The sequence below is a fragment of the Macaca thibetana genome, chromosome 13 (genome assembly GCF_024542745.1).
Source record: "Macaca thibetana thibetana isolate TM-01 chromosome 13, ASM2454274v1, whole genome shotgun sequence".
NCBI classification, from domain to species: Eukaryota; Metazoa; Chordata; class Mammalia; order Primates; family Cercopithecidae; genus Macaca; species Macaca thibetana.
Window position 1 is genome coordinate 16341213 of NC_065590.1, and position 25092 is coordinate 16366304.

At 47.1% G+C, this 25092-nt stretch overlaps 2 protein-coding genes across 2 annotated transcripts in view; both read right to left on the minus strand.

The window, feature by feature from the left end:
• The window catches only part of MERTK (MER proto-oncogene, tyrosine kinase), a 135373-nt gene extending 124960 nt beyond the window's left edge, over positions 1-10413 (minus strand). The window contains exon 1 of the mRNA XM_050753006.1: positions 10096-10413. Coding sequence (XP_050608963.1) covers positions 10096-10162 — 67 coding nt within the window. The 5' untranslated portion in view covers positions 10163-10413. The remainder of the gene's footprint in view (positions 1-10095) is intronic.
• Positions 10414-21160: 10747 nt separating this feature from the next.
• LOC126934380 (40S ribosomal protein S20-like) lies at positions 21161-21695 on the minus strand. The gene has a single exon (XM_050755211.1). It carries the CDS (start codon positions 21554-21556, stop codon positions 21161-21163), a length of 396 nt encoding a protein of 131 aa, XP_050611168.1. The 5' UTR covers positions 21557-21695.
• Positions 21696-25092: the final 3397 nt, after the last annotated feature.

Below are 25092 nucleotides of genomic sequence, written 5' to 3' on the forward strand. Positions count from 1 at the left end.
AGCAAGGAGCCAGGTCATTGACTTTATCATGGAGCCACTGTCTAATCCCAACCTGGTTGCCGTCAGACTGCTTGTTGTATGAGAAAAATACTCCCCTTTTGGTTACACCACTGAAGTAAGATTTTCTGTTACATGCAATCAAATGTAAACCCCAACTGATATGGTACAAAACAACACTATAGAGTGTTACCAACATAATCATGTCAATCATGGTTGAAGGATAAAGAGATGCATGGGAATTGAAACACCCAATGTGGGATAATGGTTTTCTCTGGGTGGGAGTGAGGGGATGACACTGGAGAGAGGAACGACCGGGGACTTCCACTGTGGTGCTAATGTCTGACTTCTTATGCCAAGTAGTGAGTACAGGTGAGTTTTATTACCTGTTACATCCTTTTGCGTATTCTAAATATTGTATAATAAGATGTGAGTATAAAGAGTAGGTGAGAGGAAAAAATGTAATGGTAAAAAGGGAAAGGCCTTACTATTTACTGGTTGGCCCACCTGATTAGCTGGATCTCCTTCCACCAATAGGTCCTAAAATCCTAAGGGCACTTAGCTTAATGAATCATCCAGCTCAACATTCTCACTTTGTCCAGGACTTGCTGCCTTCCTTCGATAAGCATAATTACTTATTCTTACCCTCAATGGCCAGGTTCTGATACATACCCCTCCTGGGATGGGGTAATAAAGAAAGGCTCCCCACCATTCCCCAAGAATCAGGCATCAGACATACTGCATCAGTAGAGTGTAATGAAAGAGGTGGCACAGAATGGCTTGGACATACACAAGGCAGGGCCACAGTCCCAAAGATTGAGTTCACAGGTCCTGGGAACCTGAGCTTCTACACTGTGGAAACACTTCTAGGTGGTTCTGAAGCATACCTCTTGTTGAGAACCCCTGTCATGAATCATTGTCCTTATCCTTATCTTCCCAGCCAGAATATTCAAGAGCGTTACATTCTACAGTTTATATCACAACATATTTTTTTAATTTCCAAATATAAAATGACATCATAATATCGAATGAATAAACTTTTGAAAATGACATCATTCTCTCTGATCCTGAATATTCTGCTGTTCCCCCTCGGGAGGATATGCCCCACTCCATCCAACCCAGAAAAAGCTTAGTCCACCCCTCTGTCTCTCAGAACCCAAGAGCCCATGCTCCCAGAAGATTTAGCAGGAAGAGGTCATATGCGTTTGGGGAGATCCAATATTCTCAGAAATATTCCTCCATGTTTCCAGACTATTCTACTGCCCCAGATAGAGTTGGAGAGGGTACTTCCTGGAGGAACAGACAGCCCAGGTGGCAGGGAATGGCAGCTGTCAACAGCAAAGAACCCACTAGCATCACTTTTTTTTTTCTTTTGATATAGAGTTTTGCTGTTGTTGCCCAGGGTGGAGTGCAGTGGCACAATCTTGGCTCACGGCAACCTCCGCCTCCTGGGTTCAAGTGATTCTCCTGCCTCAGCCCCCCCAAGCTGCTGGGATTACAGGCATGTGCCACCACGCCCGGCTAATTCTTTGTTATTTAGTAGAGACAGGGTTTACCATGTTGGTCAGGCTGGTCTCAAACTCCTGACCTCAGGTGATCCACCCACCTCGACCTCTGAAAGTGCTGGGATTACAGGCATGAGCCACCGCGCCTGGCTGCGTCACTCATTTTTAATGAAACTCTTCACGCAGTCTCCATCTCCATTTCTAGGCTGATGCCTAAGAATGTTCACACCCAGAGTCAGGCACAGGGCTGAGGGTCAAACTCAGGCTGAGACTCTGTGTCCCAAACTGCATGGGAGAAAGTATCCCTTCCCACCCTCTCCCCTTTAGATGGAATCAGTGTTCGGCCCCAAAGGGGCCCAGAATCATCTATCTGCTTTCTCATTTGACAAGTGAGGATGTGGAGTTTTAGAAGGAGGAGACACTATACCCCAGCTGTCCCTGTAGGTTCCTATCAAAGCTGGGATGAGAACTTCCATCTTTCAACTCCCAAAGTGGTTATTTTTTAAACTAAGAGTGAATCTAAAAAGCTGCTTTTTTTTTTCTTTGCTCCAAAACTTTCAAAGAACATTGTTTTCATCACCAAATCTTCAAATCATGTGCCAGAATTGCAAAAAGGCTTAAAGGCTGGTTTCACTTCCTGTGTGGAGGCAGCCTGCCATTAATTGGAACAAGTGAAAAACTGGCCTCCAGGCACACACAACACTTGGGGAGTCCATGAATATTTATCACCTCACTGAGAATTCCCTAAGCAGCACAGTGACAGAAAACAACTTTCAGTTAAGTTTGAGTCTCTGTTCTAATATTCTCCACTAAGACAGCCCGTTCTTACTTGTGAAAGTGATCATTTTCAAAACCATAATGAAGCCAACCTACTATTGGTAGCTCTAACAACAAGGCCCTAAGGCTTAAAATAACAAAACAATTCCTTCTCCAAAATAAACAAGGCTTTCCTTTGTGTCTCTAATGAGAGGCAAGACCACAGCTAAGGCAAGTTCTAAGATGTTTACTGTCCCTGAATGCTGAGATATCTAGATCCTCAAGGAAAAAGCAGATTACACAAAAAAAGGGATCTGTCAGGAAGCATTTGTGTAAGTGCCAACCTGAGATCTAAATCCGGAGGATGGACCCCTCCCGGAGTGACCTAGGGCAGAGCACTAACCCTGTGAGGATCGGATCTTGTTTTGAAGGAACCCACAGAAATACATGGAAGGCACAGAGTACAAGGAGAAACATGCAAGTGGAAAATGTGCTGGCACAAAAATCCAGGCATTGAGCTTCTGAAATGAAATGGGGTTTCTCTAAGCACAAATATAAATGTTCTTAGCTTTTGGTGTAATTTTGTTCCAAACATAAAGCCAACATCTGTTCTCTCTCACTCCCTCTGCCCCTTCTCCCTGCCACCTCCAAGATGCATGGAAAATCCATTTACCATTGAGTGAAAGAAGCACTGATAGTTGAAGATCTAGGCAAGAAAGACGAAATAAAATGCTTTAAAATTGAGTGTAGGTTTCTGGCTGGGCACACTGGCTCACGCCTATAATCCCAGAACTTTGGGAAGCCAAGGCGGGCCAATCATCTGAGGTCAGGAGTTCAAGACCAACAAAGCCTACATCATGAAACGTTGTTTCCACCAAAAAATATGAAAATTAGCCGGCCGTGGTAATGGGTGCCTGTAATCCCAGCTACTTGGGAGGCTGAGGCACGAGAATCGCTTGAACCCAGGAATGGAGGCTGCAGTGAGCTGAGATTGCACCACTGCACTCCAGTGTGGGTGACAGAGTGAGCCTCCATGTCAAAAAAAAAAAAAAAAAAGAAAAAAAAGAACTGAGTGTAGGTTTCTCAATGAAATGTTCAAGACGTAATCACCCTTTCTTCCTTTATCACTCTGAAACACCAGGACCTGAGGAGGTGACTTGGCCATAGCAGCCCAGGGTTTCACATGCAGGCCATGTCCCCAGATCCTGCTGCCTGACAGTGGCCTGGAGAGTGAAAATGTGACAGCTCCCACGAAGGGCGGGTTGTCCAGCCGCAGAGTCTCACAAAACTAGGGAAGATCTAGGCCCTCCCTTCCTGTGGTTAAGAATCTTTCACCCAGTTCAACAGCCATGGTTCAGACAGAGAAAACTAAGGCCTAGGAGGGAGGAAGTGCCAGGATAGCAGGTATTCTTAGTATTCTTGCTCTCCAAAAGGGGCCTGCTGATCCTAATGGAATTCTCTGCCCCTGCCAGGCTGCATTTTTAGCACTTCAGCTGGAGGCAGGAGTGGGGGACATAGAATGAAAAGAGACCGAATTGGTTTAACTCTGGTCAAGGGTTAGCCAATGCCCAGAGTGCCAGAGGGAGAGTCATCAGGGTTCTCTCCAGGGCACCTGAGGGCTGGCTCACCCATATCATCAAGCAGGAAGCACCAGGAGCCAGGAGTGCACCTGGGGCTCACGGCCCTTTCCATTTCCTACAAGACCACCCTGCGCACACATACTCACACCTGTACATGGAATCTACTCTAAGAACCAAAGCCTCATTTTCTCTATGTTGCAGCCAACCGACCTCATTGGGAACACCTAGCTCGATGTGGTAAGAAGGAAAAGAATTTTCTGAGCCGGGCGCGGTGGCTCATGCCTGTAATCCCAGCATTTTGAGAGGCCAAGGCGGGTGGATCACAAGGTCAGAAGTTCAAGACCAGCCTGCCCAACATAGTGAAACCCCGTCTCTACTAAAGATACAAAAATTAGCCGGGTGTGGTGGCGGGCGCCTGTAATCTCAGCTACTCAGGAGGCTGAGGCAGAGAACTGCTTGAACCCGGGAGGTGGACGATGCAGTGAGCCGAGATTGCGCCACCTGCACTCCAGCCTGTGTGACAGAGCAAGACTCTATCTCAAAAAACAAAACAAAACAAAACAAAAGAATTTTCTGGATGTTCACACGCAAAAACCCTAAAACAAAACAAATACCAAAAAAAAAAAAAAAAAAAAAAAAAAGAAGAAAGAAACTACACTCACTTTGGAAAAGAGTTATGTGGGAAAAGTTGAACAGGAACTGAACTTCATTTTTATACCTTCCTGAGAGGCACATGACAGGAAGCTATTCCTGTACTATGTCAAGTCTGAACTCCATAAGGGAAGGTATTGGGGCAGGGGGAGGAGGGGAGTGGCAGTCAGGGCGGGCCCTGATTCTTTGGAGAACTGCTTGGTCCTGGGTGGGTTTTGCTCAAACTACTAGTAAACAAAACCCTAGAGAGCTGCAGCAAAGGACTTGGGCACTCTAGGGCGACACCCCAGGGCCCCTTCACCAAAGCATTCTGAACAATGGAGGGTGGACCATTCAGGAAACGCTTCAGTAAGAAAAGAACCCTCCTCCCAACACCTTTTGTCTAGGAAAAACATTTCCCCCAAACTTGAGTTCAGAAGAATGGAGGAGAGCCATTGGTAAGAATGGCAAATATATTTTAAGCACGTATCACCTGCCATTAGCTCATTACGTCCTCCTAACTATTCTATGCAACAGAGCCTCCCACTGTACCCAAAAAGGAAGAGAGGTCCTGAAAGTTAACTACCACCCCCAAAGCCCCAGAGGCCAGTCCCGGTTAACACTTTCATTCCCGTCCCCAGAGGCATAGTGTGCTTCACATAGTGTGAGCCCCCTTTCAGTTTTTCTAATAATTAACCTCCTGCTGAGACACATACCAGTTCAAAGCCATATGCTTTGGGTTAAGATTAAACTAATGACAAGGGCCAAAGTCAAGGCACCAAGGGCTACCTGCCCCTGAGCAAGGAGTTGTTAGAACTGTGTTTAACATGAAAAATTACCTTCTGACTTTTTTTTTCTAGTTGGGAAAGTTAGGACAATATAAAATATGTCTGGGGTTAACACAATCCAAAAATCTCTCTTGTGTTAATTGACTAGCTCCTCCAGTAATGAAATCACGTTGGCATCACAGCAAAATAAAAGATTGTTTTCTATTAACCAAGCCCCAAATGTGAGGGCATGGGAGCTCCAGCCATTCTGTCTCTGGAAAAGCCAGTAGGAAAAGAGAAGGGTGAGGAGCACCTGGCAAGACATGCAGGGGCTTGGTTCTTTCATGCTGTGCTCTGATACTCACTGAGCACCCTATGAGCTCCATGCAGTGTTAGCAGTGAACAAGACAGCAGCCCTGCCACCAGGAGCTTACCCTGTAGTGGGGGGACAGTGGAGGAAAACGAGCAAAGAAAAAGGTAAGGCCGGGTGCAGTGGCTCATGCCTGTAATCTCAGCACTTTGGGAGGCCGAGGTAGGCAGATCACCTGAGGTCAGGAGTTCGAGACCAGCCTGACCAACATGGTGAAACCCCGTCTCTACTAAAAATACAAAAATTAGCCAGCTGTGGTGGCAGGTGCCTGTAGTCCCAGCTACTGGGGAGGCTGAGGCAGGAGAATCACTTGAACCTGGGAGGCGGAGGTTGCAGTGAGCCAAGAATGTGCCATTGTATTTCAGCCTGGGTGACAGAGCAAGACTCTGGAAAGAAAAGAAAAAAGAAAAGAAAAGAAAAGGAAAGGAAAGGAAAGGAAGAAGGAAGGAAGGCAGGCAGGCAAGCAAGCAGGGAGGGAGGGAGGGACTGATCAGGTTGAGAAGCATTATCAGGAAATTAAATTTAAGGGATAGTGGGCTGTATGCGTATGACACTTTGGCAGGGGGTGGTTATTGGGGAAGGCCTCTCAAGGAGAACCTCTGAACTGAAACCCAAAGGATGAGAAGCCAGCATGCTGAGATCTTGGGGAAAAGGTTCCAGCCAGAGGGAACAGTCACTGCAAAGGCTGCTCAGGCCCTAGAAAGACACAGGTGGCTGGAGTAGTGGGAACAAGTGGGAAGTGAATGGAAATGGGTCAAAGATGTTCGCTGTGAGTCTCTGCAAATTCTAGTAGGGAATAGGAAGCCACTGGAAGATTTTCAAGTGGAAAACACAATCAGATTCATTTCCAAAATCTCGTTCTGGCCATTACATGGAAAGCGGCTGTTTCATGTGTGTGTTCAAGTTCCCAGCTCAGTTTTTCTACCCGGCAGCATGTTCCTAATTCACAGGCATAATAAGATTGAACCTCTTCTTGACTGATGCTGACTAGTAACTCACTGGCCCTTCTCCTACAATTATCTGGAAATTCTTTCAAAAATCAAGATTTAAAAATATAATTATTGGCTGGGCGTGGTGGCTCATACTTGTAATCCCAGCACTTTGGGAGGCCAAGGCGGGCAGATCACCTGAGGTTGGGAGTTCGAGACCAACCTAACCAACATGGAGAAACCCTATCTCTACTAAAAATGCAAAATTAGCCGGGCATGGTGGCGCATGCCTGTAATCCCAGCCACTCGGGAGGCTGAGGCAGGAGAATTGCTTGAACCCGGGAGGCGGGAAGTTGCGGTGAGCCGAGATTGCGCCATTGCACTCTAGCCTGGACAGCAAGAGCAAAACTCTGTCTCAAAAAAAAAAACAAAAATTACTGTTAATTTTTTTAAAATTGTATTCAGCTGTGCATGGTGGCTCATGTCTATAATCCCCACACGTTGCAAGGCTGAGGTGGGAAGATTGCTTGAGCCCAGGAGTTCAAGACCAGCCTGGGCAACATAGTGAGACCCTGTCTCTACAAAAAATAAAAAATTAGCCAGGCATGGTGATATGTGCCTGTGGTCATAGCTACTTGGGAGGCTGAGGTGGGAGGATCACTTGAGCCCAGGAGGTTGAGGTTACAGTGAGCAGTGATCATGCCACAGGACTCTAGCCTGGGTGGCAGAATGAGACCCTGCCAAAAAAAGAAAGAAAAGAAAAGAAAAGCATTCCACTTAGCACTTTAATGGGTCGGAATAATTTTCTAAAAAGTATTCATTTTTAAAATATGCACCATGTACTTTCAAAAAGCATTTGAAGCCTTTGTAATAAAGCCCACAAGCAACAGAACAACTTAAAAGTTCCCTCTGGGAAGATGTTTACCATATACTGGAATACATGTTACGATATCAGTTTGGAAGAGAAATCCTAACATTAAAGAATCTCAAAAGCCTAATTTACTCTAAGGGTTGAGTTTAGCTGCACACACAGCCTCATCATGAGCTAAGTCCTCATAATGCGTTCATTTTTACCCACATCTATATTTATCTTACTCCATCCTCTCCCTGGCCCTTCAGAGAGCCACCGCTTGCCTCATTTTGCTGCTCAATGGCACCCCCATCAGAGACTGAGCAGAAAGGAAGACTGGAAAGTCTCAAAATGCTCCTGGTTTGGCAGTTCCAGTTGTGTGTGTGCATGTCTTTGTCAGATGTGTGGTGGGTATGTGTGTTGGGGGGCAGAGGGGGAATTCCTGGGTTAAAGTATTCATTCCTCTATACTTCTACAGTGTAGAATCTACACACACATTCTCATTATCTCTCTCTCTCTCTCTTTCTCTCCTGTGTGGTCGGCAAAGCACTCAGACCCACAAGGTGTAATAGGAAAATCTTAAAATTAGATGAAGAGTCTAATTTCCATTTTTAATTTCTTCATACAGCACTCCTTTGTGCTGTACTTCTGCCAGTGAGAATCCCATTCTTTAAGCTTTTCACAAGGTGAGACGTAAAACTGTCAGACATCTCACAAGTAAAGTTCAAAACAAAAAGCAAAAAGTGCAAGAAGAACAATTGGTGGAACTTTTCATTCTTCCAGCTGGGTGGATTTTAAAAGGGCCTTTTTATGATTGTCTGATTAAAGTTGATTGTCGGCTACAAACATTTTTTATTACAGCCTTTTAAAAATTTAGGAAAACAAAAGCACTCCAATCTTTAAGTATTTAACACAAAACTATCGTTCCCATTACTTTCTCCATAGTTCTCACCACATTCACTACCTACAAGACTATTCATGGCCAGCCCTCACTAGTAGCAACATACAACAGATTTGCAGCAGATTATGAAAAATGAGTCTGGAAGAAATGCTGAGGAATTTTTGAAGGTTTGCGGTGGGGGGAGGCTGTGGAGAACAGGACTGCTTTCGTTCTTTGCCTGGTTTTTGGCTCTTAAAGTTTGTTTCAAATTGCTATGTTGCCCCAAATTATAAATTGCTTATGTAATTTAACGTGGAAAAAGGGGTGCGTTGTTTAAGAATTTTTCATTTGAGTAAATGAGCTTTCAAAGGAAAATCTCAAAGGAAAAACTTTTAAGTAACTTACTCTTGACTATAAATTAAGCTTTCCAGGTATTCCTAAAAAACATCTTTGACTATAATAGGTGAAGGCTAGTCAAGTGCATTCACGACCAAAAGAGAGAAAATCTGCATTCTGAATGGAAATAGAAATCTTTTAGCTAAGAAAAAATACTTGGAATGTGTTTATTTAGCATTTCCCCCTTTCTTTCTCTTTCGGGTAAAGCCTGGTAAGTTTATTCCAGCTTCCTCAAGAAGTGCATCAGCGATCAAACTTGAAATCTGTTCATCACTCACTCCCCAAATAAGCTGTTCATGCAGAATGAAACCGGCCTTCCTTGCCTCCACTTATCAATCCAGCATCTTGTATTAAAATGCCTGGAACAAGCCGGGCGCGGTGGCTCAGGACTGTAATCCCAGAACTTTGGGAGGCTGAGGCGGGCAGATCACGAGGTCACGAGGTCATGAGATCGAGACCATCCTGGCCAACATGGTGAAACCCGGTCTCTACCAAAAATACAAAAATTAGCCGGGCGTGGTAGCGTGCGTCTGTAGTCCCAGCTACTCGGGAGGCTGAGGCAGGAGAATCGCTTGAACCCGGGAGGCGGAGATTGCAGTGAGCCGAGATCGCGCCACTGCACTCCAGCCTGGCGACAGAGCGAGACTCGGTCTCAGAAAAAAAAAAAAAAAAAAAAAAAAAAAAAAAAAAAAAAAAAAAAAAAGCCTGTAACAACACTTGGCTGCGTCCAGATAAACGTAAACGCTGTCGAGCACCGTAAGTTCTGTTCTGCCGTAACAGGAGTGAAAAGAACGCTCCCCTTTTCCAGGTCCCCACACTCTCTGGGTGCCTCTACAAAGGGATGCTAATAATGTCCGTAAGGGCCCGGTGGGAGCAGCCAGGACTGCCGTCCCTCCCTGGCCGGACGCTCGGCCTCAGTCTATCGCGGCTCCCGGACTGCAGCTCTGACTTCCGCAGCCCGTTCGTTCGCCCCACGCCGGTCCCTCGGGAGACCGGATCTGTGGCCCCCGGAACTCCCGCCAGAGTAGGGCTCCACCATGCAACTCTGTCTAGTGGAAAGTTCTCGTCGCATTCCAGACCAGACCTGCTACCTATGTTCCACTCGTAGGAACTTTGGGACTTGCAGCGCGCCCAGCGGAGCTCGATTTCCTCCTCGGAGGTGAAGAGGGAAGGCTGCAGCCCCGACCCCGACCCGGCTTCACCACGACGCGCACCCACAAGCCGGGCTGGGTGCCCTCGGGACGCTTGAGGGGCCGCGGTCAGTGGACGGAAGGCTCGCCTGCGCCCCCTTCTCCGGCACCGCAGTGGGTGGAGGGTGTTGCAAACTTGTCCAGCAGCCAGGCGCGCCCCTGTGGACGCGCTCACTCCCCTGAGCCCCCTGCTTCGTCCTGGGAGCCCCCACCCCCTCGCCTGGCCCCCAGCCGGGCGCACTCACCTCTACTCCAGAACGCGGGGAGGAAGAGGCCCAGCAGCAGCGGCAGCGGCAGCGGGGCCGGCCCCATCCCGGGGCTGCGGATCTGTAATTTCTCTCCGGACGGACGGACAGATGGACGTCCCGAACCTGCCCTGTCGCCGGCTAAGCGCGCCAGCGAAGCTCCCTGTCCAGGCGGCCCCGGCAGCGAGTGCAGAGTGGTGGAGCCCAGCGGCCGGCGGGTGGTGCCGAGGGCTGGAAGGGGCGGGCCGGGGGCCGAGCCGAGGCCGACCAGGGCTAGAGGAGAGGGGCGGGCAGGGGGGCGAGTCCCGGCGGGTCCCGCAGGTTGGAGTGGGAGGGGGCGGGAGGACGAGGGGGAGGAGGGGCGTAAAGGGGAAAGGGAGGGGGTTGGAGAGGAGGGGCGGGCCGAAGGCCACCGTGGGGCGCACGGCGGGGAGCTGGGAGGAGAGGAAGGGGAGGGGGCTGAGAGACCAGGAGGGAGCTGGAGAGAGAAGTGAAGGGGAGGGGCGGGCTGGAGGTCCAGAGGAGACGGCTCTGGCCGCTGCGCGGGTCTGGAGCCCCACACCTGTGGGTGGGAGATAGGGAAGGACAGAAGGTGGGAGAGGAGTGGAGGATGCCCGAGGCAGCCCCCAGACCCAAGAGGAGGGTCCAGAGGCGCCCCCGCATTCCAGGCTTGGCTGACACAGAAAACCCTGGCAGCGCCGCTCCCAGAGGCCAAGGCCACGGCGGCAGCGCTCCCTGCCGAGCGCTCCTCCACATCCATTCCGCTCCCGTCGAGCGCCTCCTGGGTACCTGGCCCGAGGTGCGCTACACTGCCCTGGCGTCGAGGAGCCCACCGCCCCTGGGGGAGGGGTTCCTGGGGAAGGACGCTTTGCTGTGGCTTCTTGACGAGCCACAGAGAGGTGACACTCAAGGAGGGAGATGAAAGTGAATGACAAAGTGCAGAGCAGGAGTTGGGAGAGGGGAAACCACAGCACGTTACTCTCATGGACCTCCACAAGGTGTGCAGGGTCCAAGAGGCAGTAGCAGAGAATGAATCGTAAGAGAAATGTAACTACTTATACTAATAATGGCAACAGTAACTTAATTTATATACATAGTTTCTTAAAGGTAACACTTTTAGAATGAATGTATTTTAAGGTGGTCCCTTTAACAATGTAACATGAGCCAAATCATGTCCCTCTGCTCAAATCTCCCCAAACCTATCAGTGGTTCCTGCTGTCTCTCCGCATAAGCCAAGGTTCTGCAGTGACCTCCGAGGTTCTGTGTGACCTGGTCCCCTTTCCTCTTTGGCCTCACCTCCTTACGCCTCTTCCATTTACTTTGGTCTCTTGTCAAGCAGTCCCTTGACCCTACACTGGCTAGACACTTCCCATAGATTTGGCTACGGGAAGGAGACAAGCAGCCCAGATGGATTTAGACAGGTTATTTCTTACACCGACAGCAAAAGCAAAATCAGTGTGGTGTCAGCTCCATGCATCCTTAGGCCCACAGGATAACACCAAACTGGAAGGGCGATTGTTATCCTATGGGTCTACATGATTTAAAAAAAAAAAAAAAAGAAGAAGACAACATGAGCCCTGCACCTGAGTAGCCAAGTCTAAACTACATCAAGCAGTTTTATAGACTTCACAGGAGCCTGCTGCTGTATGCTTGGAGGGAAGGGGGCTGGGAGGTGGAGGGAGGGATATGGAAAGTCCTGCAGTCAACTGAAACATTGGAGAAGGAAGAGAAATGGCCTTGCAGCAGTCTCCCGCAAGGTAGGGATAGGAAACTGCCTCCCAGTGGCTCCTCACCAGGCTTACCTATCCCTGCTTTAGGAGAAATCACAGGGCAGTCCCACAAGACTTGGCTCAGACCATGATCATACCTTGCCTACATGGCCTCTAGAGATGTGCAAGATTGCCAGGGGCACCTCAGCAGAGCTGTTCTCCTGCAATTTCCTTGCTATTGCTCACATATACCAAGCACTCCTCCACCGAAAGGTTTTGCACTGGCTGTTCCCTCTGCCTGAAATGCTCTTCCCCCAGACACACAGCTTCCCAGTTGACTCTCCTCCAAGTCAGCTCAAATCTCACTTTCTTGTTGAGGCCTGCCTTGTACAATATTCTTCAGCTATCTACCGGTGTTTGACATACCACCCCAAACATAGTGGGTGTAAAATGTCAGCCATTTTATTAGATTCCTGGATTCTGTGGATCGGAGGTTTGGACAGAGCACAGGGGAAATAGCTTGTCTTTGCTCCTCCATATCTACCTGGGACCTTAGGCTCAAATAGTGGGGATTAGAATCATGTAAAGCAAATTATAGCCTGCGGACCTATGGCTTCTTTTTGCAAACAAATGTTATCAGAACACAGTCATTCATGTTGGTCATTGTGACAGAGATTATGTGGCCCACAAAGCTGTGCAGTATGGCCCTTTAGATAAAAAGTTGGCTAACCCCGATCTCAAGGCTCGTTCACTCACATAGCTGCCATCTGCACTGGGATGACTTGGGCACTAGGGCTGCAGACTAACTGGAGCACCTAAAGGAGGCTTCTCCATGGTGGCCTTGGAGTAGCTGGAAGTCTTGCATGGCAGCTCAGGGCTCCAAGAGCAAGCATTCCAGTAAACAAAGAGGAAGCTTCATGGCCTTTTATGTCCTAGCCTCCGAGGTCACATAACTCCACCCTACTCTCTTGATGGAAGCAGTCACAACCCCAGCCTCATGGGGAGCAGCCGTAGAGGTTCAAGCCCAACCTCTTGAAGAAGAAGCGTCAAAGAAGTTGCAGTTATGCTTTTAAAAATCCACAAATGCCAAAACTTAGCTAAACTGTGGGATGTCTGCTCTGCAATGTTAATTTTGTACTTGGTGTGCATCCAAATGATACTGCAATTTAATGTCCTAATTATTCAAGTGATCAGACTATGTGTAGGGAAATATGAGCAACAGACAAACAAACAAACAAAAAACAACCCGGACCCCATATTACTTAACTATTTCCAAGGCTGTTGTGCAACTTCAACAAGAAGACACTTACCTGGAACCCGTTCTCCATGCCCACTGTGTCTCCTGTGTCAGCTAAGGCTCTGTGTCACAAGTAGGAGCCCCTACTGTTTAATACCTAGGAAAAAGAGAGAATGTTAAACGCCTGCAGCAGTGTTCATCCAAGGGCTAGGGAAGATTACCCCCACTGATTCACGTGTGAAAGAGCTGTAGCCAAGGTAAAGTGGCATTGTGGTCACAATCTATGTGTCAAACATGTTCAACATATCAGTGACAGGACTTGAGGCTTCCAATTGAAGGTCCCATAGGGGCGTGCCAGGCCACACACAAATGAAATGTGTGAAGATGTAGTCCTCAATGACCCTATTTCTTTTTTTTTTTTTTTTTTTTTTTTTTTGAGACGGAGTCTCGCTCTGTCGCCCAGCCCAGGCTGGAGTGCAGTGGCGCGATCTCGGCTCACTGCAAGCTCCGCCTCCCGGGTTCACGCCATTCTCCTGCCTCAGCCTCCTGAGTAGCTGGGACTACAGGCGCCCACAACCGCGCCCGGCTAATTTTTTGTATTTTTTTAGTAGAGACGAGGTTTCACCGTGGTCTCGATCTCCTGACCTTGTGTGATCCGCCCGCCTCGGCCTCCCAAAGTGCTGGGATTACAGGCGTGAGCCACCGCGCCCGGCCCAATGACCCTATTTCTAAACCCACACCTTGCTTCTCTTTGCCCTCTTACCTCTGTCCCCTACCCCTTTCAGCTCTGTCTACAGCTATACCTGTAATTTATTTCCCCCTCCTGCCTCTAGTCTACCATGTAAACCCCCCAGTTCACCTCCCTCAGAAAGCGTCTATCCCATCAGCGGGGTACAGTGGCTAACACCTGTAATCTCAACACTTTGGGAGGCTGAGGTGGGCAGATTACTTGAGGTCAGGAGTTCGAGACCAGCCTGGTCAACATGGTGAAACACTGTCTCTACTAAAAATACAAAAATTAGCTGGGTGTGGTGGCACATGCCTGTAATCCCAGCTGAGGCAGGAGAATTGTTTGAACCTGAGAGGCAGAGGTTGCAGTGAGCTAAGATGGTGCCACTGCACTCCAGCCTGGGCAACAGGTTCAAAAAAAAAAGCGAGCTTCAGACCACTTTGGCACTTCGGATCACTTTGGCACTCACTCACCCAGCACTTAGCATCCATACCAGAATACTCTAGTAACAGCACCCTGGTTTTCCTTCGGTGAACCATGCTTCCCACACTCATCTCCCTGTCCCTGGGTCTGGATGTGAGATTCTCTTTGCTGTCTTAAGACCATTATCTGTCCCTTCTCTCTAAAGTCTCTGGCTTTGACTCTGATGTCATCAGACTAGACCAGCCCTGCTTGCTGCAGCCTTGCAGCCTGAGTCTCTCCTAATTCTCTGAAGATGCAGTGCCTGCATCACAGTCACTCCCTTTACACTATCCCTGCCATAACTTTTGGTAGTTTTAGTACCTTATAAATAATATTTCAACACCACAGCTTCTAAACCCCTTGACCTCTTGTCCTCCATTCAGTATTCTGAGCAATATATTAGAAATGTAAGTACCAAGTTCTTAAAATTTGCTGGATAACTGGAATGGTGCCCATAAGAAAGTCAACTCATAATGCCGAAAATCTTGAGGGAAGTACAAGCATCTTGTAGTTTCTTGGATAACACAGATAGTGCGTGGAAGAGACCCTGTTCAGTGTGCTGAACAACATAATGGGAGTATAGGTTTATGGCCTTTGGGGGCATATATTTTAGGTAACGTAAAACATTTGAAATATTGAATCAAACACACATATACAAGTGCAGTTGTATAATTTTTTTTTTTTTTTTTGAGACGGAGTCTCACTCTGTCGCCCAGACTGGAGTGCAATGGCGCAATCTCGGCTCACTGCAAGCTCCGCCTCCCGGGTTCATGCCATTCTTTTGCCTCAGCCTCCCGAATAGCTGGGACTACAGGCACCTGCCACCATGCCCGGCTAATTTTTTATATTTTTAGTACAGACGGGGTTTCACTGTGTTAGCCAGGATGGTCTTGATCTCCTGACCTTGTGATCCGCCCGCCTCGGCCTCCCAAAGTGCTGGGATTACAGGTGTGAGCCACCGCGCCCAGCTTTTTTTTTTTTTTTGAGACCAAGTCTCTCTCTGTCACCAGGCTGGAGTGCAGTGGCATGATCTCAGCTCACTGCAACCTCCGCCTCCCGGGTTCAAGTGATTCTCCTGCCTCAGCCTCCTGAGTAGCTGGGACTATAGGCGTGTGCCACCATACCTAGCTAATTTTTGTATTTTTAGTAGAGACGTGGTTTCACCATGTTGGCCAGGATGGTCTCCATCTCTTGACTTCGTGATCCACCCACCTCAGCATCCTAAAGTCCTGGGATTACAGGCGTGAGCCACCGCGCCCGGCCAGCTGTGTAATCATTAAGTGGAAGTTAAACTGGGTTTCACTGCTAAAAAATTACTGAACAGATCCAACATCTAGAGTTTGTTACAGCAAGAGGACACAATATAGCAAAAAGCAGTAAAGTAAGAATAAGCATCTCAGTCAAAGGCTATTCATGGCCAGACAGGCCAGGTGCCAGCTCCTTTGTCCTAGTTTCTGTAAGGAACATGGCAGGATGCACTTTCTCTGTTGGATCAAAAACCATTGATGTGTGCATGGAATACCTCGGAAACAGGGGCGTCCAAAATGGAGGCTCAGTTGGGGATTTTTATATTTTGCTGGTCATAGACATAGTCTTAAGGCATAACCAGCCTCAACAGCAGAACCGTGTGGCAGGGGATGGAGGGGGCTCACTGAGACCAGGTGCAAATCATTTATGTCATTGTTTTCAAAAAGCAAAGTTGATGCTAGTACAAGTTTCCCTGAAGCTCCTCAGACTGATGGTTAAAAAGCAACATTATTAATCCGTATGCTTCATGCCCTTGGCCAGGGGTCATTGCCACGCAGGAATTTCAGAACAGTTCAAGCTAATTTCAGGCCTGCTGGAATTAACCCTCACAGTACAATAGCTTTTATAGTTGTTGCAAAGCGAAATGGTAGAAGTAAAACATGCCATTCAGCACAGTGAACACGATAGTGGAATGAAGCATTTCCTTTTTTTTTTTTTTTTTTTTTTGAGACGGAGTCTCGCTCTGTCGCCCAGGCTGGAGTGCAGTGGCGCAATCTCGGCTCACTGCAAGCTCCGCCTCCCGGGTTCACGCCATTCTCCTGCCTCAGCCTCCCGAGTAGCTGGGACTACAGGCGCCGGCCACTGTGCCCGGCTAATTTTTTCTATTTTTAGTAGAGACAGGGTTTCACCATGGTCTCGATCTCCTGACCTTGTGATCCGCCCGCCTCGGCCTTCCAAAGTGCTGGGATTACAGGCGTGAGCCACCGCGCCTGGCCAAAGCATTTCCTTTAGTGGTTTCTTGGAGTGTCTTTCAAGATCATCCATGCAATAGGCTGAAAAACTCACTGGAAGTAAAATCTCACTCTCATCCCATTGGAAATGGGGCAGCACCATTTAAAGATGCTCCTCATTGTGTTGAACAAGGTACAGAAGGCCAATTGTTGAGCTTTTCTAATTAGTGGGTAACCCACTTAGCGTCCTGGAAGAGGCATGAGAAGCGTATTTAAGTGTTACAGTTTGTTAGAAAGATGAGCTAGGGTCAGGTGCGGTGGCTCACGCCTGTAATCCCAGCAGTTTGGGAGGCCAAGGCGGGCAGATCACGAGGTCAGGAGATGGAGACCATCCTAGCTAACACAGTGAAACCCCATCTCCACTAAAAATACCAAAAAAATTAGCCAGACCTGGTGGCACATGCCTGTATTCCCAGCTATTCAAGAAGCTGAGACAGGAGACTCGCTGGAACCTGGGAAGCGAAGGTTTCAGTGAGCTGAGATCACGCCACTGCACTCCAGCCTGGGCAACAGAGCGAGACTCCGTCTCAGAAAAAAAAAAAAAAAAAAAAAAGAAAGAAAAAGAAAAAAAGAAAAGAAAAATGAGCTAGTGGGCTAGGCATGGTGACTAATGCCTGTAATCCCAGCACTTTGGGAGGCCGAGGAGGGCTGATCACCTGAGCTCAGGAGTTAGAGACCGGCCTACCAAACATGGTGAAATCCTGTCTCTACCAAAAAAAATATAACAAAAATTAGCTGGGCGTGGTGATGCGTGCCTGTAGTTCCAGCTACTCAGGAGACTGAGGCAGGAGAATCACTTGAACCCGGGAGGTGAGGTTGCAGTGGGCTGAGATGGCGCCACTGCACTCCATCCTGGACCACAGAGCGAGACTGTATCTCAAACAAAAAAAAAAAAAAAAAGAAAAGAAAAGAAAAAATGAGATAGTGTATTTTCTCTGTGCTGAAAAGTACAATGGAAGTTGCCTTGTCTGGCACTTGTATCTGTTACAGAATTGGGAGTTCTGTTATGATACTTCCTTTAACATGCTCAATCACATACTAGGAGGCCGAGAACCCAGTTTTTTAAATTGTTGGGGTGTAATGATGGAGAAACTAGGACATTTCATTCCGTGTGCTGAACAACAGACTGGAAATACTAGTATGCAGCTTATGTAATTTGTTGGGGGGAGGTTGGGGAGGCAAAGTCAGGTTCTGTGTTTAAAAGGCTCAAATCACCACAGTCAACTGCATATGGGAAGCACAATTATTAGAGCATGTAGGGGTTGCATTGCGAGAGGTGAACAATAAAGTGGAAGGATCTGTGTCTAGCCCTTATAACTTTTGGAAACTTAAGATAGTATAGGTATGAAACTCCTTTTGCTATGCTGAACAATATCTATGATATGCAAATATCTAAACATTAGGGTTTACTAGGGCACTGAAATGATGCTTAGAGGGGTCTCAAGTCAGCATAAAACCATACTGGAAATACAAAGTCTAGCACTTGAAGATTGGGGGAAGTGAGATGGTGGATGTAGCCGGGCACGGTGGCTCATGCCTATAATCCCAGCACTATGGGAGGCTGAGGCAGGCAGATGGCTTAAGCCTAGGAATTCGACACCAACCCAGCAACATGGTGAAACTCTGTCTCTACAAAAAATATAAAAATTAGCCAGGCATGGTGGTGCATACCTGTGGTCCCAGCTACTCAGGAGGCTGAGGTGGGAGGATCGCTTGAGCCCAGGAAGTCGAGGTTGCAGTGAGCCAAGATTGTGCCACTGTACTCCAGCCTGGGCAATAAAGCGAGACTCTGTCCTTAAAAAAAAAAAAAAAACAAAAAGAGAGAGAGAGAGAGAGATGGATGCTGAGACGAGCTCGGTTGTGGAGACCCCAACTCAGCTGGGCTAGAGGAATTAGAGACACACACACAGAAATATAGGTTGTGGAGTGGGAAATCAGGGGTCTCACAGCCTTCAGAGTTGAGAGCCCTGAACAGTTTGACCCACATATTTACATATAGATTATAGATTAACTAAAAGTATTCCTTACGGGAAACAAAGGGATGGGTCGAAATAAAGGGATGGGTCTGGCTAGTTATCTGCAGCTTGAACATGTGCTTAAGGAACAGATCGCTCATGCTATTGTTTGTGGTTTCAGTAGGTGATTTTCCGCCCTGGGTGGGCCAAGTGTTCCTTGCCCTCATTCCAGTAAAATGACAACCTTCCAGCGTGGGTGTCAAGGCCATCACAAGCATGTCACAGTGTTTACGGCCAGTTTTGGGGCCAATTTATGGCCAGATTTGGGGGCCCGCTCCCAATAGACGGCAGATGTAGAAGACTCCATTCAGCATGCTGAAGAACATACCAGAAGCACAGAGGTCTAGGTTTTGTAGTTTATTGGGAAACTGCACTTATAATTTATTGGGAAACCACATAATGCTTGTAAGCAACTCCATTTAGCTTCTTGAGCAAAATACAGTAGTCTAAGTGCTTTGTCTTTGTAGTTTTAGAGGAATTGAGATGGCGCATACAAAAGGATTCCATTCTACTTGCCGAAACCATCCTGAAAATAAGTTTCTTCTTCTTGTAGTTTGTTGGAGGAATGGAGATGGTACATATAAGAGATTCCATTTGCTGCACAACACGCTGAAATTAGAGGTCTGGCTCTTGTAGTTTCCTGGGAAGGGCTGGTGATTTAGTGATCTGTCAGGTAGCAGACAACAGGAAATCAACTGATTTCATATATATATATATTTTTTTCTTTTTCTTTTTCTTTTTTTTTTTTGAGACAGAGTCTTGCTCTGCCCAGGCTGGAGTGCAGTGGCACAATCTCAGCTCACTGCAACCTCTGCCACCTCGGTTCAAGCGATACTCCTGCCTCAGTCTCCCGAGCAGCTGGGACTACAGGCACAAGCCACCATGTCCGGCTAATTTTTGTAGTTTTAACAGAGACGGGGTTTCACCATGTTGGCCAGGCTGGTCTCAAACTCCTAACCTCAGGTGATCTGCCCACCTTGGCCTCCCAAAGTGCTGGGATTACAGCCCGTCAGCCAACGCACTGAGCTCAATAATGATTTCTTTTTTCTTTTTTTTTGAGATGGAGTCTCACTCTGCCACCCAGGCTGGAGTGCAGTGGCATGATCTTGGTTCACTGCAACTTCTGCCTCCTGGGTTCAAGCGATTCTCCTGCCTCAGTTCCTCAAGTAGCTGGATTACAGGCGTTCACCACCATGCCCGGCTAATTTTTTTGTATTTTTTAGTAGAGACGTGGTTTCACCATGTTGGCTAGGCTGGTCTCGAACTTCTGACCTCAAGTGATCCGCCCGGCTTGGCCTCCCAAAGTGCTGGGATTACAGATGTGAACCACCGCACCCAGTCCAATAATAATTTTTGATTGTCTGTCTTGGGGCCTCTATTATCTCTTGGCATTCTTTATGGTATTTTTATTTGCTTGCCACTAGGAGCACAATTGTGTCAAAGAAAGAAAGGAGAAAAGGAAGCCAGGAAGGAAGGGAGGAAGGGGAAAAAATTAAAAAAAAAAATGTGGGTGCGTGTGTGTGTGTGCATGATGGAGCTGCTGTTAGACTGGTGAGTTTTTGAGTTCTGAATTTCCTTTGGACCTGTGCCTGAAGTTGTAGAACCTAAGCTTGTGGTTCTTTTTGTATGCAAAAATTAAAAATAAAAAGCCTTTTCCCTTCCTCACAAAAACAAGGTATAGTAATTAATCTTTTATAATAGCTTGTTTGTAACTCTTTCTGTTTCTCAACTTTGGGGATAGATGATAGGTCACAAACTTTTTTTATTATATGTGCCATCTAACGGTATCTAGTGTAGACACACAGATTTTATTATTTTTTTGCGATGAAGTCTTGCTCTTGTCCCCCAGGCTGGAGTGCAAGGGCGCCGTCTTGGCTCACTGTAATCTCTGCCTCCCAGGTTCAAGCGATTCTCCTGCCTCAGCCTCCTGAGTAGCTGGGATTACAGGCGCCTGCCACCATGCCCAGCTAATTTTTTTTTTTTTTTGTATTTTTAGTAGAGACGGGGTTTCACCATGTTGGCCAGGCTTGTCTCGAACTCCTGACCTCAGGTGATCCACACGCCTCAGCCTCCCAAAGTGCTAGGATTACAGGCGTGAGCCACCGTGCCCAGCCAGGACACACAGATCTTTCTGATTCCTTTGATAAGGGGGGACAAATGTGTGCAAAGATTGAAGGAAATACTTTTAGCTGGTTTTATATATCGTGGAGAACAAAGATAAGACATTTTTAAGAGAGTTTTATTTGGTTTGGGTGACAACTGAATGTGAGTGAAGGAGCCAGAACACCCAAATGAAAGAGCAGGTAATGATTGCTTCTGACTGCTTCCGGGTCTCAGGACTTTTTTTTTTTTTTCTGAGACAGAGTCTCGCTCTGTTGCCCAGACTGGAGTGCAGTGGTGCGATCTCACTGCAAGCTCCGCCTCCCAGGTTCACACCATTCTCTTGCCTTGGCCTCCCGAGGCTGGGACTACAGGCGCCCACCACCTCACCCGGCTAATTTTTTGTATTTTAATTAGAGATGAGGTTTCACCATGTTAGCCAGGATGGTCTCGATCTCCTGACCTCGTCATCCGCCCACCTCGGCCTCCCAAAGTGCTGGGATTACAGGTATAAGCCACCGCGCCCGACCCCCTGCCCTTTTTTTTTTTTTTTTTTAACACCTGGTAATCAATTGATTAAAATAGTTGACATAAGCATCTGTAATGGTGGCTTCTATCTCGACTCCTGGCTCAGTACTGATGGAAGTGACCTGCTTAACAATCTCAGAAGGACTGTGCAAGTCAATGAGTCGCTTGTGGATTCTCATCTGGAAACGATCCCATGTCTTAGAACCTTCACCACGAGGAGTTTTTCTTGTAGTGAGTCTCAAAATCTTGGTAGGCATTCGAACTGGTCCTTTCACTTCGAGGTACTTTTCTTTTGCGCCTCTGATCAAGTCAGCACACACCTTTTCCAGGGATTTTACGTTGTGGCCCATTAGAGTGATTGGAATTCGGTGAATTGCCACCTCTGGCTCCACAGGTGTTTTTCCAGTATCCTTAAGAGCCATGACTGCTGCGCGGCTTCCTGACTGACTTGTTCCTTGGTGGGAGTGAACAGCAGTGAGTCAGGAGCCGGAGTGTGTGGATGAGCGATCCACAGCATCTACAACCGCGTCTTCTTCAATGAGCTTTTTTTTTTTTTTTTTTTTAAGTAGAGATGAGGTTTCATCATGTTGCCCAGGCTGGTCTTGAACTCCTGGACTCAAGCCATCCTCCCCTCTCAGCCTTCCAAGGTGTTTGCTGGGATTACAGGTGTGAGCCACCAGGCGTGTCTTAGGCCTTATGAAAAATGTAAAGAATCTGAGAACATGGCTTTCTCACTCTTTTCTCCCAAATTAGGGAGGTCCCCAAAATAGTCACATCAGTCTATTCAGGACGTGAGGGAAACTCCATGTGCCAACAATAAAGTCTTATTAAATCTTAAAACCTGTGCTCCTAACTGTCCTCCTGTTGCAGTGAGCTGAGATTGCCCCACTGTACTCCAGCCTGGGCAACACAGTGAGACTCTGTCTCAAAAAAAAAAAAATCTATCCTCCTTTCTACCAGGTTCTCATTGGATAAATTAAATTTGTAACCATGGGCCGGGCGCGGTGGCTCAAGCCTGTAATCCCAGCACTTTGGGAGGCCAAGATGGGTGGATCACGAGGTCAGGCGATCGAGACCATCCTGGCTAACATGGTGAAACCCCGTCTCTACTAAAAAAATACAAAAAGCTAGCCGGGTGTGGTGGCAGGCGCCTGTAGTCCCAGCTACTCGGGAGGCTGAGGCAGGAGAATGGCATAAACCTGCGAGGCGGAGCTCGCAGTGAGCTGAGATCCAGCCACTGCACTCCAGCCTAGGCGACAGAGTGAGACTCCGTCTCAAAAAAAAAAAAAAGATTTGTAACCATGACTATGATACAATTTATTTATTTATTTGTTTATTTATTTATTTTTTGAGACAGGGTCTCACTGTGTTGCTCAGGCTGGAGTGCAGTGACACAATTTCAGCTCACTGCAGTGCAACCTTGACCTCTCAAGCTCAGGTGATCCTCCCACCTCCGCTTCCCAAGTAGCTGAATCTATAAGCATGCACCACGACGCCTGGCTAATTTTTGTGTTTTTGTAGAGACAGGGTTTCACTGTGTTGCCTGGGCTGCTCTCAAACTCCTAGGTTCAAGCGATCTGTCTGCCTTGGCTTCCAAATTGCTAGGATTACAGGTGTGAGCCACCACCCCGGGCCTAAATCTTAAGTATGACAGAACCTTTATTAAAGAGTAGGGCAATTTTTTTTTTTTTGAGTTTCGAAAACTTTATCCTGGATAAGAGTCATTTGTCAATGTTGCAAATATTTTCTATGGCTTTTCTTTTTCTTTGTAGTGTTTTTGGCAATGTTAATTTTCATGAAGTCTAATTCATTAATCTTTTTCTCTTATAGTGTTCTTGTTTTAATTTTTATTTTTTATTTTTTATTTTATTTTATTTTTTTTTTTGAGACGGAGTCTCGCTCTGTCGCCCAGGCTGGAGTGCAGTGGCCGGATCTCAGCTCACTGCAAGCTCCGCCTCCCGGGTTCACGCCATTCTCCGGCCTCAGCCTCCCGAGTAGCTGGGACTACAGGCGCCCGCCACCTCGCCCGGCTAGTTTTTTGTATTTCTTAATAGAGACGGGGTTTCACCGTGTTAGCCAGGATGGTTTCGATCTCCTGACCTCGTGATCCGCCCGTCTCGGCCTCCCAAAGTGCTGGGATTACAGGCTTGAGCCACCGCGCCCGGCCTTAATTTTTAATTTTTGTGGGTACATAGTAGGTGTATATATTTCAGGGTACATGAGATCTCTTGATACAGGCATACAATGTGTAACAATCATGTCAGGGTAAACAGGGTAATACATCACCTCAACTATTTATCCTTTGTGTTACAAACGATCCAATTATACTCATTTAGTTATTTTTAAATGTACAATTAAATTATTTTTTACTATAATCCCCATTTGGATTGTGTTTTTGGTGTCTTACCTAAGAACTTAAAAAACCCCAGCTTTATTCAGATACCTTTCACACACCATACAATTCTCCCTTTTAAAGTGTACAATTCAGACCGGGTGCGGTGGCTCAAGCCTGTAATCCCAGCACTTTGGGAGGCCGAGACAGGCGGATCATGAGGTCAGGAGATCGAGACCATCCTGGCTAACACGGTGAAACCCCGTCTCTACTAAAAAATACAAAAAACTAGCCGGGTGAGGTGATGGGCGCCTGTAGTCCCAGCTACTCGGGAGGCTGAGGCAGGAGAATGGTGTAAACCTGGGAGGCGGAGCTTGCAGTGAGCTGAGATCTGGCCACTGCGCTCCAGGCTGGGCAACAGAGCCAGACTCCGTCTCAAAAAAAGAAAAAAAAAAAAGTGTGCAATTCAATAGATTTTGGTATATTCACAGAATCATGCAACCAGTACCATTAATTTTAGAACATTTTCATCATCCACAAAAGAAATTTTGTACCTGTTGGCAGTCACTCCCTATTCCACCCTCCCCTGCCCCACCTTCAGCCCCTGGCAACCACTAGTCTACTCCGTCTCTATGGATTTGCCCATAGTGGGTATTGTGTATAAATGAAATCATTCAACATGCGGCCTTTTGTGTCTGGCTTCTCTCATTTAGTATAATGTTTTTGAAGTTCATCCATGTTGGATCATGTATCAGTACTTAATTCCCTTCTAGGCCGGGTATGGTGGCTCACGCCTGTAATCCCAGCACTCTGGGAGGCCGAAGCCGGTGGATCACGAGGTCAGGAGATCAAGACCTCCTGGTTAACACAATGAAACCCTGTCTCTACTAAAAATACAAAAAATTAGCCAGGCGTGGTGGCGGGCGCCTGTAGTCCCAGCTACTCGGGAGGGTGAGGCAGGAGAATGGCATGAACCCAGCAGGCGGAGCTTGCAGTGAGCCGAGATTGCGCCACTGCACTCCAGCCTACGTGACAGAGCGAGACTCTGTCTCAAAAAAAAAAAAAAAAAAAAAAAAATTCCCTTCTATAGCTGAATAATATTTTGCTATATACATATACCCATATTACCATATTATTTTTACCCATTCATCAGTTAATGAGCATTGGGTTGTTTTAACTTCTTGGCTATCTTGAATGATACAACTATGAACACTCACGTAAAAGTGCCTGTGTGAATGTATACGCAGTTCTCTTGGGTATATACCTAGGAGTGGAATTGGTGGATCATAGGGTGACTCTGTGATTAACTTTAAAAAAAAAAAGTTTTCAACCACATTTACTAGCTCACATAAATATTTAAAAACAAATCAATCTGTCTTCCCTTTCTGTTTCCTTGGCACAATTTATCACAGTTTTTTTTTTTTTTTTTGAGACGGAGTCTCACTCTGAGATTGCAGTGGCGCAATCTCAGCTCACTGCAAGCTCCCCCTCCCAGGTTCACGCTATTCTCCTGCCTCAGCCTTGCGAGTAGCTGGGACTACAGGCGCCCGGCACCTCGCGCGGCTAGTTTTTTTGTAATTTTAGTAGAGACGAGTTTCACCGTGTTAGCCAGGATGGTCTCCATCT